Source organism: Protopterus annectens, chromosome 9.part0, assembly GCF_019279795.1.
Source record: "Protopterus annectens isolate FY-2018-M chromosome 9.part0, PAN1.0, whole genome shotgun sequence".
Classification (NCBI taxonomy): Eukaryota; Metazoa; Chordata; order Ceratodontiformes; family Protopteridae; genus Protopterus; species Protopterus annectens.
This window is the reverse complement of record NC_056743.1, coordinates 453,231,015-453,250,561: the sequence shown is the minus strand read 5'-3', so window position 1 is coordinate 453,250,561 and position 19,547 is coordinate 453,231,015. Positions and strand designations below refer to the sequence as shown.

General features: G+C 38.0%; 1 protein-coding gene across 3 annotated transcripts in view; it reads right to left on the bottom strand.

Moving 5' to 3' along the window:
* The window catches only part of ANK1 (ankyrin 1), a 1,899,552-nt gene that overhangs the window by 1,173,407 nt on the left and 706,598 nt on the right, over positions 1-19,547 (bottom strand). For all 3 annotated transcript variants that reach the window (XM_044082993.1, XM_044082990.1, XM_044082992.1), the window contains exon 9: positions 10,700-10,798. In XM_044082993.1, coding sequence (XP_043938928.1) covers positions 10,700-10,798 — 99 coding nt within the window. The remainder of the gene's footprint in view (positions 1-10,699; positions 10,799-19,547) is intronic.

Here is a 19,547-nt window from a genome sequence, read left to right as displayed (position 1 = left end):
CTTCACATAATCTCTAAAGGACCATTTTTTCTAACTTGTGGACCTGTGCCTGCCTAAGTCCAACCTAACTCTCTGATTCTCTTAAATCCACTTCTCCATGCCCTATTTCCACCCCTCTGCCACTCTTCTACCTCCCTTACTACTTTACTTCCTAAAATTCCTCTCATCACACTTGTTCCTTTCTCTCACCCTGCTCACTGCCTTCACCCCTTCTTCTCAAATCATAATCTTTCAACTAAGAAAGTACTGAATTCATTCTGTATATATTATATTTCACACATGTGATTAACTCTATTATCTATACTGCCTATGTGAGTATGTACTTATGTATTTCACTTGTGACTGTATTGGCATCTAAGCCTTAATTGTACTACTGTACTTGCGATTTCTGCTTTTATAAACTAACATATGGAGCTTTTTTCACTGGGTCTCCACTGAAAAAGAGCTCACTCTCAGTCGACAAAGCCGGTTAACAAATGTCAAAATAAATAAAAATAAAAGTCCCCTGGATGTCAAGCTGGCACAATAAGCTTTTTCAGTTAAGAAGAACTAAGGAAAAGTAGGTTGAAGTAAACCATTGCTAAGAATCTGAAGGCAATACTGTACCATAATGGCAGACACTGCAGTCTCTACAGCTTAGGAGTAATATGATAGCAGAGTGATGTACCAGTGAGTAGCTTGACCACAGAGTTTAGGACTATCTGTAGACAATTCATGTTCCATGTAGGAGGCATCGCCATAGCAAAGGCATTAAGAGAGCAAAGCATGTACTGCTACAGAAATAGCCTCCTCACGTATCAAGTATTTGATTCTGGAATTATTCCTGAGAAGGAAACAAGATGATTTTGCCCCAGCTGACATCTGGTCGCTAAATATCAGCAAATTTTCCAGGATAACTCCAGGATTATGTATCTTAGAAACAAACTCAAGTCTGCTACTACTATACAAAAATAAATGGCACAAATGTCAAAGGAATTAAACCTTTCAAAGCTACATGCACAGCCAGTGTTTAACTTCAACCAAAAAATGGTGAATAGCTTCCATATTGCCTCCAAGAGAATACACACTTATGACCTTATCCACAGATGAGAGGAGGCAAAGCTGGGTGTCATCAGTACGGTTGTGGAAGAAGAAGCTGCTCCCTCAAATGAGATAATCTAATGGCAGTATGAATGCTGTGGAAAGCAGAGGGTCCAAAATCTCACTCTGCATTACTCTACAATCCAGGGAGTGAGAAAGAAAGAGAGAGAGAGAAAGAAAGAGCAATTTAATCCTGAGATCACTTTCTGGCACAGCCAGAGATGTTGTAGGCAAACCAAGCAAAAAAAAAAAAAACAGTTTGATATGAGTCCATTGACTGTAAGGTAGGAATGAAGCTGAATGCAGAATATTGTCTTGATAACCTCACTAAGAAGCAAAAGGTTTGAGACAGTGTGGATGCTGTCAAGAACACTGGGCATCAGAGATGGTTTATCAAGGAGGAGTGTAACAAGGGCCTTCTTCAGAACAGTTGGAACAGTCCCAGGTCTCAAAGTGGACATCATTACAGGATAGATAATTAGGCCCCAAACTCAGCCTTACAACAATTAGCCTAGATGTGCAAAGTTCAACCCTGTAAGTCATGGTATACACACATGTCATCATAGTGAGGATTTCCCCCAAATCATGTCTGCTGTACAAACACCACGAGCAGCAAACCATGACAGAGACTAGAAATGTTAGTGCAGTTAGAGGAAATGCACGTTTTACATCAACATTGTTAGGGAAAAAAGAAAAAGAAAAAAAACAGCAGCCAATGGTATGAAGAAAAGCCTTTTGGGAAATGAGGCACATTGGCATGCACAATATGCTCACCACATGGATGAAAATAAATAATTTGCTTTGGCCAATATCTCTCAAGACAAATACTCAGTCTTCATATCATAGATCTCAGTTTGCTTCAAGCATAATACTTAACCAGATCAACTTTATTATGCCACACTTCTTCAATGACATTCCATCCTTTGCCCTTGTACCATAAGTAATGGAGCTCAGATCAAACCATGGCTCACGCTCCTTCTGTGAGAAAGGGTGCACATGCCTTGGGGGTATGTCTCAAGCAAGGGATAGACACCTATTATAGTTGCCCCCCTATAGCATCCAGACCTCCAACACTATCCTGTCGATGGACCTCAAGGAGTGCAGAGAAAAATTATTTTGAAAAAGTGTAAGAAACTTTTATCAGTTTAAGACTGAGGAACTTAAATGAGTTAGATGCAGAGCAAAGTAAACCAGAATGTTGCCAATGTTGTCATGTTTTCACATTTAAAAAAAGTAAGTCAAGTGTATGTCCTACTTTATATAATGCAGTCCTAAGTCAACCAGAATTCTTTCATAATGGTAAGTAACTGTTTTAGTAAGGAACACATATTTATTCTTGGCCCAGAGGGTGAAGTCACACAAGACCACAAAATTCTCTACATAGCCAACTAGGATTAAATTTTAGTTGGAGATGATCTCACACAATTGAGTAAATGGTAGATTAACAGAAGCCTATAGTTTGCTAATGCAGCCATGGGATGCTCAGATGAGTTGTTCCTCCTCGAAACAATCCAAGTTCTCAATCAAACATACCTTCTCTAGGGCACTGAATGACAGATAGACAAGGTGGTACTTTAACAGTGAAATGGAGCTAAAGCTGCCTTCAAGACTGGTCTCAATACTGAATACAAAGTCATCATCATGCAAAAGGCAGAGATAATCCTAGGTTTACTGGGTATGGGCCATGTGGTAAAAAAGTGCCTCAAAGTAGCTGCCAAGGGAGAGGTCCCAGTCATCTGCCTTATGTGGTTAGACAGCACTGTGGGAACAATCAAAAGAAGGGCGGACAGAATTTATTGTATACTTCAACCCAGAGGGGAGCTAAAAGCCCGCTGTGGGTGTCTGCCCAGGAATGCACATAAAACCCCACATTCTCTGATCATCCTCTGCCTGCACAGAATGCACAAGATGTTTTTTCTGAGCTAAGATACAGAATCGGAATTACGTAGACATAGTAAGGCCTTGCTGTGTCTAATTATGGTGGCTGCCAAAAAAAACAGTTACTAGAAAATTGAAATCACAATCTAAACCAACTATACTAGAAGTAGTGAATACAGTAACAGAGATAAAACAACTGGAACTGAGATCTTTAAAAACTACATAGTAAAAAATGGGAATTGTGGGAAAAATACATACCAGGGAGGAATGAGGTTTAAAAGAAGGCATGGCTCGAATGAGCTATGTAATGTCTGACTGAAAATGACTGGGCAGATTATTAGTGATATATAATGTTTGCAACTGAGATGTGGGTCAGTATGGTTTGTGATGCAAAATGCTTCCAACTAGGATTGTGTCTGTGTGGTTTGTTTTCATTAATACAAATGTATGCTTGTCTATGTTGTAAATTATAGTTTAATAAATATGTTTCTTGTTTAAACGGGGGCAGGAACTGAATAATTTACATAATGTTGCTTTGGTTATATGATATATAGCATTATATGTCAATTATAATGTTAATTTGTGAATACAGTTTGATTACTTTTGTATAAATGTAAATTTGCCTATGTCACAAGTGATAATTCAATAAAGGTTTTTAAACAAAATATTACACAGTGACAGACACAATAAAATGAAAAAAGAAAGAAATGACACACCTGGACGAAGAATGAAAGTAAATGATAAAAACTAAAGAATCAGATAACCATACAGGTAAGGCTATCATAGCATAGTATCAGGATAGTGACTACAGAACAATCAAAACTGCAAGGGTCATGGTTCAATGTCAAAATAATATCACTCATTCTTGGGTAGTCCACTTAAGCCTATTCATGGTTGCAGGGGAGTCAGGGCCTATCCTGATGCTCAGTGGGCACTAGGCAAATGAAGTGCCCTGAATGGGACACACAATGCAAGACCAGACATATCTACGAGCCATCTGCATGTCTCTGGGATGAGGCAGGAAGCTTGGCAGCAAAACCCACATGGGCTCAAGAACAGCATGCAGACTCCAAACAGAAGGTGTCCCAGCTGAGAATCAAAAACAAGTGCAGTCTGGCAACACAGGTAATTGCTGTAGCCATGTCTCATGAAATGCTGGGGTTCCAGGGATCTAATAGCTCATAAAATACCTTTCACCTCATTTACTAAGAATTATGGCAAGATTGCTTTAGCAGAGCATTTCCTTCACATATTTAATTCTTACCAAACTGACTATTTCGTTTGACCTCAGTTAAAATCTCAGAAAAGGTTAAAGCATCAAGGCTAACCCCTGAGTTTAACTTTAAGACCGCCACAAGGCCATGGCCTAAGGAAAGAAAAAAGCATCCTTACTGTGGCTAGCAGTGGAAGATGAATAATAGCATTACTAGAGCTATCCAAAGCCTTTAACTCAATGCAGCACTCCAGAAATGTTATCATGACATTTCTAATATGGCCTGTCCTCAACCTCGCTTGATTGGATGAAAAGATGCTTGTTAACCAGTGCTTCCAAGTTAAAATGAATGGTTTCTTCATTCACCAGGAACAAACTGCCTATAGGGCTTCCCAAGCTTCTGTTCTTGGGACATTATTACCATCTTCATGAATAAACTTGGAATCTGCCTGCCCAATCTTTCCTTGAATTTCCTGTGTTGGTGACATGATTATCTAGTCAACGAATTACTCCGGTACTAATATGAAGAATATGTTATCTGTTATCCCAACAATATAGCCATCTTAGTATTCACCCTAAACTGCCAAAAAAAAAGGAAAAGAAACGGTATCACTGGAGCAGCAAAGGTCATACCTATCAGATTTGTGCTTCATATTTTTCATCTTTTCCTCATAAAATGTGTGGTTTTCTGGCAAATCACTGAGGATTGAAGTCACTAAATAATTACATATATTTGAATTTCAGACTTCATATCCTTCAGAAAATCTACGGTAACACAAATCCTGTTTTTGAAGCAACTTTCTATGTTGATAAGAGCAATATTTAAAATCTGTCCCTATTTTCGGGCCTTTGTCCCTCTCGTTATTTTAGGCTTTGTTCAGATTTCTGTTATGAAGAAGTTGATAGGTATGGCCACACTCCTTTTCCAAGCATCTGACACTCCATTGGTATTTGTGCCACGAGAGAACTGCATCTCAGTATGAATAAAGTGCCTGATGAACTTCACAGACTACCAAGTACCTGCCAGAAAACTCAAAATGTTTCACCCAAAACAAAAAAGTAGGGCTAGCCTAAACGAGTTCTGTTACCAGCCCTAGAATGTGGCAGATGGCATCATGTTATGCTCAATAAGATCTTTAGATTAATGACTGAAGCTACAAAAGTAGAAAACCACTATATTGCACAAAAAATTATGGCTACTACCTATGACTCAGAGGGCAAATCATACCATTTATTTATTGATCTACAAAATTATTTTCTTGAAGCATTTTCCCACCATTGGCTCCCTACTCAGAGCTTGCACACTCTGCTCATCAGACTGCTTAACTTTGCTGTACTTTCTATCCTCTTTAGAATGTTGCACAAAGGCCTTTTCTTTCTGGGGAGGAGGCTTATTACCATTGCTTATAAGGATTGCATCTATTTATCAAGTTTAAAAACAGTCTGACACACTATCATCTAAAATAAACATATTTACAGATGTGTGAATCTATTTCTTACTCTAAGTTATGGCTAAACATTGCATATGGACTGGATCACTCACTTCTGATGCAGTACCTGGTGGGCATTACATTACTGTATTTTAAATATGACTTATATTTCACATTATACTCTATGTAGGCTACTTTTGATAAAGGGACAATATGTCAAGTCTGCTTACCTTAAATAAATATAACAAAGTCACATTCTTGTATATGTGAGATGCTAAACCATATCACGCTCAGAATAAAGGTCAAACATGTTGACCTGTGACTTCTTTCCCTATAAACAGCAACATGGAATACTTTTCTGCATAAAATCAAGAACTCTGCCAAGCTTCCTGCCTTCTGAAAAAATCCTACCTTATAATCTACACAGAAGGCCATGTGTCCGTAAATGCTGATGTCAGCAATTTTCTTCATCTATCTTCATGTCATTGTTTAATTTTTCAGACCTTGAGGCCTCCTGCTTGTAAATACTAATTACATTTATTCTGATGATATAGTGGTTCAGAAACCCAAACGCTAGCACTCACCTTGATTAACTGTTACTGACAGAACCATTTAATAATTTAACCTTTATCACAAATTTAACATGAGCTCCATATTTGCATGTTTAATTTATTGTTTGTATTAGGGATCTGTTTATACACTGTATTTAGTTGGACTTCTTCCCCTTTTGCTTTATGATATAGCGGTTGACACATTTACAATGACTTTTCAGCTTTTCTTGAAAGATAGTGTAATAGTTATCGATTCAGCAGGACTTCTGTAATATGCAGATGATTTATTATTTTAGTTATTTATTGACATTTGTTGACCGGGAAGGTCCACTGGGTCAGGAATACATTTTTAGTGGAGCCCCGGGGAGAAAAGCTCCACAATACAGTCAAATAAAAATATAGACACTTGACAAATTTTTCTCTAAAAGCAGAAATATGCAAAAATTAAAAAAATATATATATAAGTGCAATACATAGACAATATAAAACGTATCAGTATGTATCAGAACTTATATAAACTCAGATAACAGTTGGTAGTATAGTACAAAGCTTGAGTTGTTTCCTTTTGACATTGTATGAAAAAAAAACATGGCAGTTCTTGCCGAACAGTTATAGTGGTAATAGAGCTGTGTTGCTGTCGGGGGGTGTGGAGGGCGAAGCCCTTCACATTAGTATAAGTTTAAAGTGTACGTGTTTTTTTTTGTACCGGAACAGTTCTGTGTTCTCATACTTTTTGGATTTCAAACTTCCTGGTTCGATATTACATCGTTTGAACTCCTGTGAGTTCGATGATGTAATATAGACCCTGAAGGTGTTATGGTGGTTTGTTTGACTTGCATTGTCATTTGAGGTTATGTAAGAAGTAAGTTTTTTATGCTACTTTACATGTCTTTATACAGTCTATTTGGGAAATATGGGAGGGTAAGGAGTTCCATTTTTTAGCAATGCTATGGGAGAACAAGTATTGTCCTGCTCTTTTGTTGGGCTTGGTTACACTTAGTAGCAATTTGCTGGAGGATCTTAGGGTACCTGAAGGAATATACATTTGTAGTACTGATTAGAGTGCCGGCAGGTATTTGTTTTATAAATTAAGTTTATGGGCTAGCATTAGTTGGGTATAGCAAAGATAGTTTGGGAAATCCAACCAGTTCAGCTTAGAGATTTGTTTGGCAGTGGTGTGAGTGGTTAGGCTGTCCTGAGGCAAATTTAGCTATTTTATAGTAACAAGACTGAAGTTTACTGCTGAGGGATGACTGAAGGTTAGTAAAGATGGCACTACCATAAAGTAGAGCAGGGATGAGTAAGGTACTTGCCAGTTTTGTTTCGGTGTTTTTGTCCATGTAAAGTTTATGATGATAAAGTTTACCAAGTTTAAAGTGTGTTTTCTTTATTGCATTGAGAATGTGTGTTTCAAAGGTGAGTTTGTCAATTGTAATGCCCAGTAGTTTGGCAGATTTTACTATTTCTATTTCAGTTCTGTCTTTAGATAAGATTTTGAAGGGGTCTATATTATATAAGCAAATGCAATGAATTGCGAACGCTATATAATTGACCCACAATCCCCAAAAAACAAAAATGTCAAACACACGGATCAGTGATTTTTTTTCCCAGGGAAAAAAAAGATCACTGATCCGTAAAAAAAGAAAAAAGAAAAAAAAAATCAAAACAGAAAAAGTGGGGGGCTTCACCTCCTTTACCCCCCCGAGACTTTGTGGAGATCATTAATAAAGATGTTGAAGAGTAATGGTCCCAGAATGGAACCCTGTGGGACTCCTATGTTGTCTGACAAATAATCAGATTGGACATTATGCCACTTTACAGATTGTTGTCTGTTATTTAGGTATGATGTAAACCAGTTGAGGGATTTGGGGTGCAGCCAAGTTTTTTTAATTGGATCAGACGTTTAGTATGTCATACTGTGTCAAAAGCCTTAGATAGATCCAATAGGATTACTGAAGTGGGGTGACTTGTATCTAAGGCTTTGTTGACAGTATCGGTGAATGAGAGCAGGGCTGTAATAGTGTTGTTTTCTAGGAGGAAGCCATGTTGAGTGGGAAACAGAAGATTATTATCAATGAGGTACTTGAGTAATTGTGTGTTTACACACTTCTCAAGGATTTTGGATAGTGGGGAAAGTATACAGATGGGGCGATAGTTTGAGAGGTCATGAGAGTTTCCCCCTTTATGTAGTGGAGTAATAATAGAATTTTTCCATACATGTGGAATGTATCCTTCTGCAAGAGAGTGGTTTATAAGAACACTAACTGGATATGCAATTGCATTTGCTGCTAGTTGTAAATATTCTGGGGAAGGTTGTCTGCAGAAAGAGAGCATGTTCTGAGTTTTTTTAATAGTTTACATATGAGAGATGTGGGTACTGGTTGAACAGAAAATGAGTGTGTTGCAGAAGGATTAGAAGTTTGTCAGGAATGAGTGGTACATTGTTACTTTGTATGAGAGTATTAGTATTCTGGGAGTACTGGTTTGGGTTTGTTGAGGAGTCTGATTAATTTTTCGATGGTCGTAATAAAGTGGGAATTAAAGTCATGGGAAATTTGATTAGGGGTCTTATCAGGTGCAGGAGAGGGATTCTGTAGAGTTCCAGAGTTGAGAAGGGTGGAGACTGACTTCCAGAATTTGAATTTCTTTGGATTATTTTGTGAGGTTGTTAGCTTAGAGAAGAAATATATATATGTTTTTTATCTTGTATTACTAGCTTCTTGGCTATATTTCTTACTTGTTCGAAATTCATTTCATTTTGTTGTTTTCTATCTTTTTGCCAAGTTTTCCATGCCTTGTCTTTATGAAGAATGCATTGTTTGGTCAGTTTTGTTAGCCATCGGGTGTGATTCACTTTTGTTCGCTTTATATGTATGGGGGCAAAGCTATTAAGAGTATCCAAGAAGAGCTTATTAAACCAATTAACTGCCTCATCTAGGGGGAGAGTTTTTAGTGGGAGCCAGTTATGGGTTTTTAAAATGCTTGAAAATTTATTTTGCTCAAAATGGATGAGATTTCTGGATGTTTTATACGAGTGTGTATTGAGGGTGAGTCCTGTGGGTGTATGCTGGGAAGTGGTCACTTAGTATGCTGGGTAGGGTGCCAGGGTTTGAGTCATTGTGGGGGTGGGTAACTAATATCCAATCTAAGATAGACTCTGATCCTGTAGACAGGTCATGGATGGAAGTTTTGATTAGCTGTGTAAATTTATGCTGTTGGCTGGGGAGTTAACTTGGAGGTAAGATTTTGCCAATTAATATTTGTATCTCCTAGGATTATAGTTTCATTTGATATGCTTAGCTTTATCCATGATAGAATTTCCTCTAAAATGGGAATGTTCTGGCCTGGGGGGATATAGACTACTGCTATACTTAGTTTTTTATTGTTGTTTATTTGAAGAGTTGTTAGGAGAAATTCTAAGTTTTGAAAGATATATGTTTGGCTTCTAAAGTTTTACCATATTGGCTGGGTTGTGCTACAGTGGTGTGGCATCCCATCCAGAATCACTTTCTCAGCCTTTTATCCATGAGTCCCAGGAGAGCATCCAGGTTATATATGACCCTAAACTGGATTAAGTAGAGAATTTGAAAATCAAGAAATGAACGAGTGGGCCAGAACATGGGTGAAAATTGTCCATTTGGGTGAACTGATGCAGTGAAGTGGGTAATTAAATAATCAATCAAAACAATTTCATTTTGTGAGCAGAACAGCATGCTACCATGATTTGCATTCAAAAAAAAAATAATTAACTTGTTGGGTCATTACCCCACCTGTCAAGAACATGTATCTAACACTCATATAAAATATTTGTGATGTGCTGATACACTCTAACATTTTCAGTGTTAATTCTCTGAATTACCAAATGAGATTTGAGGGAGCACCAACTAACATTAAAGCAACTTGCACAATAATGATAAGAGATACTGGTAATTACATGTGGAAGTCAAACAGAGAAAAACAGTTATCATGGAAGCCATGGAATTTTTTTTAAGGAACTACATGAAGAAATCAACATGTAATAATTTTGTTACCAGTATATCTTAATCGCTTACTTACTTCTTTACTGTAATCTTACTACGTATCTCTGTCTTGAACAGCCAGCAGTAATAAGAAGGACTGCCTTCGATTTCTTCTTGGTCACAAAAAAGTAGCTGCATTTATTTTTTGTTTTACCACACAAGCAGTACTAGTATGGGGGCTTACAATATCAGTAAGGTGTGCTATTGCCCTCTACTGGTTGTATGCAGAATGCAGTTTCTTTGTTCTACAACCCTTAACTTTATTTAAAGCATGTTTTAACACTATTTTATGTGTACAAACCATTTCTTATTCAGATTTCGAAAAAAAAAGCACAACTTTTAATAGTTCTGATAGAAATACTGCAAAATCCAACACCTTCACAGACCTACTTTTAATCCGTGATGATGACTTCATCACAATTACTAGGGTAGTCCATCTCTTCTCAATAACATTTTAAAAGAGAATATAATTTCAATAAGTGATATACTACTAAAAAAAGTAAACTACAAAACATCAAAATGGCAAACCTTTGTTTTGGCTTGTATTGGTGCACCATGATCCAGTAAGATTTCTGCCACCTGCACATGCCCGTTCCTGCAGGCACAGTGGAGTGGAGTCAACTCATCCTGAAAAACAATGGGAAATAACTCACTAACCGAAAGAGTAATCAAAACTTGTGGTCACAAGTGGCAGAGGCAGTAGGCATCAGTAAAACCATGTTACCTGAACAGAATGGAGCATAACAATTTATACAATATTAGAATTATCCTACAGCTGCGTGCTATTAACATAAACAAGCACTGAGCAAACTGGGAGACTCAGAAAAGGTATGGAACTTCAAGGAGGGCTAGAAAAGTTTTTTTTAAAAAAAGCTCATCCATATCTAACTTTTCAGAAGAAAAGTATAACCATTTTCCTACCTGTGATCATTGTTTTATCTAAATCTGTCTCTCACTGCTGTTGTATATGAGGTGATTACAGTCACTGTATGTATTCTGAGATATATCACATCAAAAAATAATATTAATAAGGAGGAAGGTGCCAAGCAAGCTAAGAAAACCAAAGCACACAAAAAAGGCACCAAGTTGACAAGGACAGTTCGGACGACAAAATAAACAAAAGCAGGCTCCAAATAAATCAATTCATAATAAAGGTTTATTTGGCGCCTGCTTTCATTTATTTTGTCGTCCGAACTGTCCTTGTCAACTTGATATATCACATCAAAGTTTTTGATTTTGATTATTATTATTAGAGCTTAATGTTAACTAAATAGCATTCTTCCATTTCTCATTGCAAGACTTTTGGCCAGATGCCAGACAGCCTCGGATTACCCACATCTCAGACAACGGACCAGGGCTGTTTGCTTGTATGGATCTGAATTTCATATGTAACTGTTTGAGATATGTATGAGTGGCTCTGATTTCATATCCAAAGGTATACAAGATAAGCGCACAGAGACACACCCTTGTATTCACAGAACCATAAACTACCTGTGGCCTTTTCAAGTTTAGAAGCATCATCTCACAATTGTTTGTTGGATTCACAAAAGCACTAAACATGTATAATGTCTCAGCAATTACATTTCTCATTTTTAACTTTCTTGGTAATCAAATGTCAATAAATAATACGCTACTGGACCAGTTTTTAAGAGTATTCATTTCAAGAATTCCAGATGTCTTTTTTCATTCCTGTGTTTACAAGCACAATGCACAACACTGTGGAATATGGTCCACAGTCTAGTTTCCCCACTTATCTAAACAAATCAAACACCTTAAATATATGCAATATTTGTTTATGTTGTTATACAGAGACAGATTGCAAATTGTAAATCTGTATTCTTTAGAATGTAAGTGTTTGAGGTGGTGACTTTACTGTGAGATATACAACTTAGCATATAAAAATCTGATTCTTACTTATTTAAGTAATTAGAGCTGCTGAATGTTAATAATAAATATATAAAGAATGAAGCAGGAAGAAGTGTTCTTACGGTGTGAGCTATGAACATCAGAACAGGGATGTAAGTCCATTTTTATAAAAAAAAATATGTCTGTGGTGTAATGACAGACCAAAATGCTTGTCATTACATGTAGAAATTCCTGCAGGGCTGCATAAAAAAGGCTAAAATAGGAGAAGCGTTCAAATCAATTTTTGGATCAAAAATGAGCAATGAAAATTATTCATAGGAAATGCCAGGCCTGATTAAATACATATAAGCCTGTCAGAAACAGAGCACATGCAGAGATAATGGCTGATGATCCAATGAAATAGGTATTTAGATACTTGATATATGCAGACCAAGTGGGGATCACTCCATTCATTCTTTTTAGGAGTGATCACATTCAAGCATATAAGGTCTCAAATGACCATGTGGGTTTAATTTCTCCAAGTATTTTGGGTTTCTAATACAGAACCTATATTTGCCTGCTTATCTCACTTGTTTTATAAACTTTGTAAAGTAATATGTGCTAAGTAGACTATCTTGGGCAGCTGTTATTAGCCTTTCATCTTTTGGTTTCAGTTTCACCAGTCCTTACCCATTCGCAAATCTTGGTCAACATGAAGTTGTTCCACATATCTATACTTGCCACTATAATTGTGGACTTCTCAATTTTCTTTCCTTTTAATCTGATCCTTTTCTTTATATTATTTATTTTGTTTTTTGGAATTTTCAGTTGCTGTCTGATTTTTGTCCATGTCTTTATTTCCATTCCTGCTTTGTTCTGAAATGCTTCTACTAAACTAAGGAAAGATGTGATTGTAGATATCTTCTCTTCATACTTCAGAAGTTTGACTATGTTTGGATCAGATGAGGTCAGCAAATATGTATGCAGCCCTACATCTGCAGATCTATACATGTGGTAAATTTTGAGAGGTCCCATACTTCCTTTGGAATAAGGGATGTATAATCTTGGTATGCACTGTTTTTATATATACCATTTGCTAATCATGAAGTATTTTTCTTGTATAACTGGTTCAGTGCTGTAAGTTAGAACAGGAATAGCAAACTGACTCACATCTTGGAATTTATTCCTGCAGCTTGGAATTTATTCCTGCATATCAAAACAGTTTTCGGTTTTAGCTTTAATCTTCAGAAGTATTCCTTACAGAGGTTTATTGTCATCTGTTCATTTAATTGTTGACTCATCTGTTCCCAATTATACTCTCCCTCCTAATCAAGTTCCTTTATATCACATTCCATTTCCAAGTTGATATTTTCTTGGTTTTGCCGTTTTCCTTTTATAAATGTGGCTTTTGCACATTTATCAAGATAAAATGTCATTCTGATATCACTGGAGAAAGTTTTAACCATTTGTTGTTCTGCTTTCAGATCCTTGTCTGGTGACGTATGTAATTTTAAGTCACCCACAAAAGGCAGTTGAAATGTCTTTGGGCAAGGTTGGTATCTTGGTGTTAAACAATAACTATAACCTAACTTAGAAAGTAACAGCTTAATGGGTTAAGGAAAAGACAAAACAGCAGCAGGTACACCCTGGAATATCTACCCTAGAGGTTTTTTTTGTTTTTTTCCCCCTTAGGATAATAATTTGCCCTTTGTCATGATAAGATGTACCTTATACATCTGTAAACATTCCATTTTCCATGAAGCGGGATGTTGTCAAATGCTTTTTTTGTAATCTATCCATGCCATACCTAGATTATTTCCCTTTTTATAACTATCATGGTTTTGTTTTGCAACAATGATCCTTTGTTCCATATGATTTTCTTTTACTATCTTTTTGTTCAATTGCCATAGATTAAGTTTCTTTCTGAATGACTGCATCCGTTCCTGTATATAACTTGTACATTGTCGGAAGACAAGTTATTGGTCTATAGTTCTTAGGATGGATTGCAGATTCACTCTTGGGGAGTATCATTTTTCCTGTTGTTAACCACATAGGTGTTTGTTTGGCATGGGCATGGAAGTAATTCTTACTCAGGGTGAAATCATTATGTAAAGATGTTAAAACTTCAGCCAGAAGTTTGGTTCAGTGCCTGGGTCTGTGGTTTTCCAGTTAGGAATTTTTATTAATTTTGTCTGGTGGATACTTTATCCATTTCATATCCTCTACATTAGAGCTCATTATTGCTTCTTTTAATTCATCTACGCATTCAGCATCCTTGTTGTGTTCTTTAGTGTCTTCATAAATACTTCTCCAAAATGTACCTCTCTCATCTTTTTTGGTGGTCTTTCTATTCCTTTTGCCTTGTTTCCCAAGTTTCTGTGAAACCTTTTTGGGTCATGATTGAAATGCTTATTTGGTACTTTTCCTTTATATTTATCTGCACACCTTTTCCCTTTCCTATACTCTTCTAACAGTGATAATATATTAATTAACTTATAGTTTTCTCTATTTGATATTTTGATAGAGTCATTCTACCTTTTCCCTTCTTTTCTTTGTTATTCACATGTGAGCTTTTTAGTGGCAAGTGAGATCTGGGGTTTAAGGCCTACAGACCAACAAGGGAACTGGGGGAGTAGTAAGACCCTAGGAAAATCTTTAGGGTAATAAGCTGAATAATGCCTGTGGCAATTAAATCTATCAGTTGAGCTGAGCAGACTGCATCATCTAAGCTCATTGTGTTTCACACTGTCATTTTACGCACTCTTGAAATGCCACTTTATGACAACTCATACAATGCCAATGTACCATTTTGCTTAAATGATATGTTCAGTGTGTATTTTAACAAAACCTTTGCATTACACCTGATCAAGCAGCTTTGTTTTCTGTGAACAACCCCCATCAGCCTCCACGCCATCTTCTATACAGCTACACTTCACAAAATATACATGCCCACACAGACCACTGAAATAGGAGATCTAAGGCCTATGCCATATTCTGTTTTCTCTGTGAGCAGATACATATGGGACCATGCTTTTGGTAATGGGAAGGCAAATCTGACTTTTATTATAAAAATGCATTTTTAATTCAAAATAAACATATTATGTATCACTTTGATTAGTTGTGTCATTGCCGTGACTATAACGACCAAGATGTACAATAAATGTGTATGGTTTATATAATTTACAACGAGGTATAATTTTTTTTGGTCTCTTCATAAAGCAACTTAATGCATGCAAAAGACGTCCTCTTACTTGAATTAGACTGTGTATGGGTCAGCCTTTCATGAAATCTTGATTTAAACGGTACTTTATTCAAAGGCTTGCCACTTTACTTATGTACTTTTTTCTCATTCTTCCCTGCAGTAGTTAGTGATAATAACTCATTCAGTTACAAGGCAGACATCACCATTCTTTGCTTACTCTGACTCATGTTTATAACAGTAATACAGTCCATGCAGAGAACATGCCTGAGCTACAGAAAAAGCCACAGAGCTTTCCCATAATACAGGAGGACTTTAACTTTTATTTGGAACTTGAGGAACAAACTTTCAAGAAAGGCAATAACTAGCTGTATCATATCAAATGTGATAATGTGTTACAGCCTGTAGAACAGCTTCAGCATGAGACAAAGTCAAGCAGTTTGCTATCACCCCCCCTCCCAACACACACACACACACACACACACACACACACACACACACACATACACACTATAAAATAACTCTCTCCAGCATAGTTAAGAATCATTATACCAACAACTCTATTCTTACATCAGTTTGCTGAAAGTCATAGTGCTTGGTCTTTGAGATGATTACAACTATCTTCTGTCTTGCTTTAGTGGTTGTTTCTGCTGTCTAGTGTTTAAAAACTGTCATTTGACTCTGCAGTGCTTTGCTGTCTTAGGCTATTGTATAAACTGAAACATTTACTCTGTGTAATTATCTCTTGGCTAGTGGGGGCTGGTTCTTTTGTGTTCTTGTAAAAAAAAAAAGTTGTTGATCTGGTCTTGCCCTAACTTTGGTGTCTTTGCACACAGTGCAGGCTGGAGAAGTTGTTTGACCGCAACTGAGCTACAAAATATAAGTATCTTTTGATTATTTTTACAGATTACTGTTTTTCCAATTTAATATATATAAAGCACTTTGTCTATTCAGAATCTTCACAAATCCTTATCTGTTTAAAAACTTTCATTTGACTCTGTACTGCTTTCTTAGGCTATTTTGTCCCACCCTCCCTACCTGTTGGTGTCTTGCTCTTATACTTGGCGGCTTTGCAGTTGCCCGCCCCTACTGTGACACACCTCCCAGTCTAGTGTCATTAGCTCATTCTTCTTAATACAGAGAGAACATTTGATAAGGCCTTCTGTTCCTCCTTTTTCCCTTTTCAAAAAGTAAAACAAAACTTTTTTTTTTCTTTTTCGCCTGAACCTTCTTGTGTTCTGACTGTCCTTCTCAAACATATTGGAAATATACAGTATATTTCAGAGCATTTGTTATAACTGTATTTGCTATAACTGATTTAAGTATTTTTTCTGGCTTTTTGAATATTTACTGCTTAGCGACTGCATGTTAGCCTGTTTATACAGCTCTGCATTCTATTTAAACTGTTTTTGTGTTGATTAACTGTTTTGCACTCTTAAAAAGTTATTTGTTGCTTAATTTTACCTGTAGGCTAACACACTCAAGTGTGCTAGCCGCTTAAAAGCATTTACTGTCTGTTTTTTTCCTTGTCTCTGTAAAAAAAAAAAAAAAAAAAAATCTCTTGTTTTCCCACCTTACTGAACTAGAGTAGTCCAGTTTCAGAGTTTTGGGCCAATTCCTAGCTCCCTTCAGCCCCCTGCTTATAAAACACGCTAAACGCGCGTTAGCGTGATTTAGCGTGGAGTTGCCACTGTTGCACACAAGAGCAGCGGCGGTTAAACAAGGTTAAACTATTCGGGCCATCTAAATTCCACTCTTCAAATTTTCCCTTAGAACTACCTTCCTCGAGCTGTACTGCTGATCTAACCAGCATATCCTATAACTGAAAAGTTCATCTCTACTTGATTCCCAAGTAGACTATTCTCTATCTGTAAAGCCTAGCACTTACTCCTACAGTACTTGCACCTTGATAAAGCACTCTTATTATAGATAGTACCCCACCAGCCTAAAACCCACTTCCCCCGGAGTCCTTTGAAAGTCTCTTTATCTACTACTTCTAGTATGTCGAGGGATCAGTTGCTAGTGTCCTCTCCAGCTCAACTGGTGAACCTGGGAATATTGAGGCAATGTTACAATTGCCTCATGTACACAGACAATCCTCTCCTTCTCCCACAAAACACAAATACATGCGAGAGATGCAACTATACGGCCAAACTGGAGGCTGAGCTCTCTCAACATAGGACTGGCAAGACCAGACAGGAGGAGAAGGTAACCACACACAATACATACCCAGTCACACATGGTACCATCACAACAAATCATACACATACTCACACAAAGACATACTCGGAGGCTCTGATCAAAAATTTACCAAAACAGCAGAGGCCACCAAAGCAGACACCCAAACAACTACCACCTCACGACCCAACACATGCAACACATAGACCACACAGTCAGAGTGTCAAACAGTCACAGCCCTTAAGGCCAAACAAAATGCCAGACACACTTGTCATTGGTGATTCCATAGTCAGACACACTGACGTCCCGCTCACCAGACTGAGTAAGGAGAAGGTCACAGTAAGCTGCCTGTCGGGCGCTAGAATCCACCACATAACGCAAGCACTCAGGTCTCTCAACAGCAGGTACAAGTACGACTCAGTCATTGTCCACGCTGGTGTCAACGACCTGAGACATACCTCCTTGGACTACATGAAAAGGGACATCGAGGAGCTCTCTGATTATGTAGCCCAGGCAGGTATGACCCTGACCTTGAGCAGTATCCTACCTTCACCTAGAATGATGCCACAATACAGTGATAAGATGATCAGCTTTAATAATTGGCTTAAATTCTGGTGTCATTCAAAGGGGATCCAATGTCTGTCTGCCTGGGATGACATGCTGGACAAGTCACGCTGCTTCAAGGGACGGCTTGCACCTGTCACCCTGGGCTTCCGGATATTGGCAAAGGCTATTGCCACCCCATAGTGCCTTTTTAGGCAAGGCTCAAATTCTAAACCTACCACCCTAGAACACCAAAAGGAAAAAAAACTAAGGGTAATGCTGCTCAATGCCAGAAGTCTCAATCTCAAGATGCACGCACTCGAGGCCCTTCTCAATATGGAGAACATCGATGTCTGTGCTGTGACAGAAACCTGGTTCAAGGCTCCTGAGAGCACCCCAGCACTAACAGGTTTCACCTCATATCATGCATTCCGGCCCCAAAATCCGGACAACACCAAGAAAGGAGGGTGTCCATATTCATAAAGGACACCCACACCTCAAGGTTGGTGGCAACGCACGTTGCATCGGAGACCATCCAGGTGCAATTAACCATAGGCAAGACTGCTCTGCAATTTGTAGCATGTTACAGGCCACCCTCTCAAACTCAGGAACCTCACATGGCCTTCCTGAAAACATTGGAGGGATAAATGTATCTCCAAACACCATCATACTAGGTGACTTCAACTACCCTAATATAGACTGGGAACACTACTCAAGCCCGAACACTCTAACCCAAAGATTCCTGGAGTTCATAAACTCAAATGCCATGGAACAACTAGTCACCATCCCCACAAGAGGAGAAAACATACTTGATCTCATCATCACGAACATGGGATCAAAATGTTCAACACCGAAGTATACCCTCACTGGTGAGATCAGATCATAAACTAATCTCGCTGGAGGTCCTCATCCCGCCCCACCTGAAACAAAAAAGACCACAGTGAAAAACTTCTCAAAAGCCGATTTCACACTTCTAAAACTAGTGTGGTCTCCTTTAAGGCCCCTGAGCCAGTGGTAAACATTACTCAAACCGCTGAATCACTTACAAATGCCTTCTACCAGCACCTACAGGACTGCATGGATCAGGCAATCCCAAACAAAACTAAGACTCTCTGTACCAAAGGCAAGCATCCAGTCTGGTGGACCCCAGCCATAAACAAGCTCTACAACAAAAGGAGGAAGCTACTACAAGATAGAGCAAAATCCTTGAAAGGTAAGACACCTTTGATCATTATAAGTAAAAAACTAAGAGCTCTCATAAAATCATCCAAGGCAAATTTTGAGAGAAAAATCGCCAAGGACTCTAAAGACAATCATAAGGCCTTCTTTAGCTATGTTAGAAACCTAGGAGGAAACTCCCAGATATGCTCAGAATTAGTTCAAAATGATGTGAAAATTACTGAACCTACACACATTGCTAACATACTTGCTGACAGGTTCAGTGCAAACTTCTCCCCCCCCCCCAAAAGGAGAGATATCTATTCCAGAGGACTGTAGCCCCCCAAACATCTCCAACGCCCAGGTGAGAACTGCCCTCACTAAGGCAAAAAACACAGCATCCATGGGACCGGATGGTGTCCCCGGCTGTATGCTTCATGAACTCAACGAGGA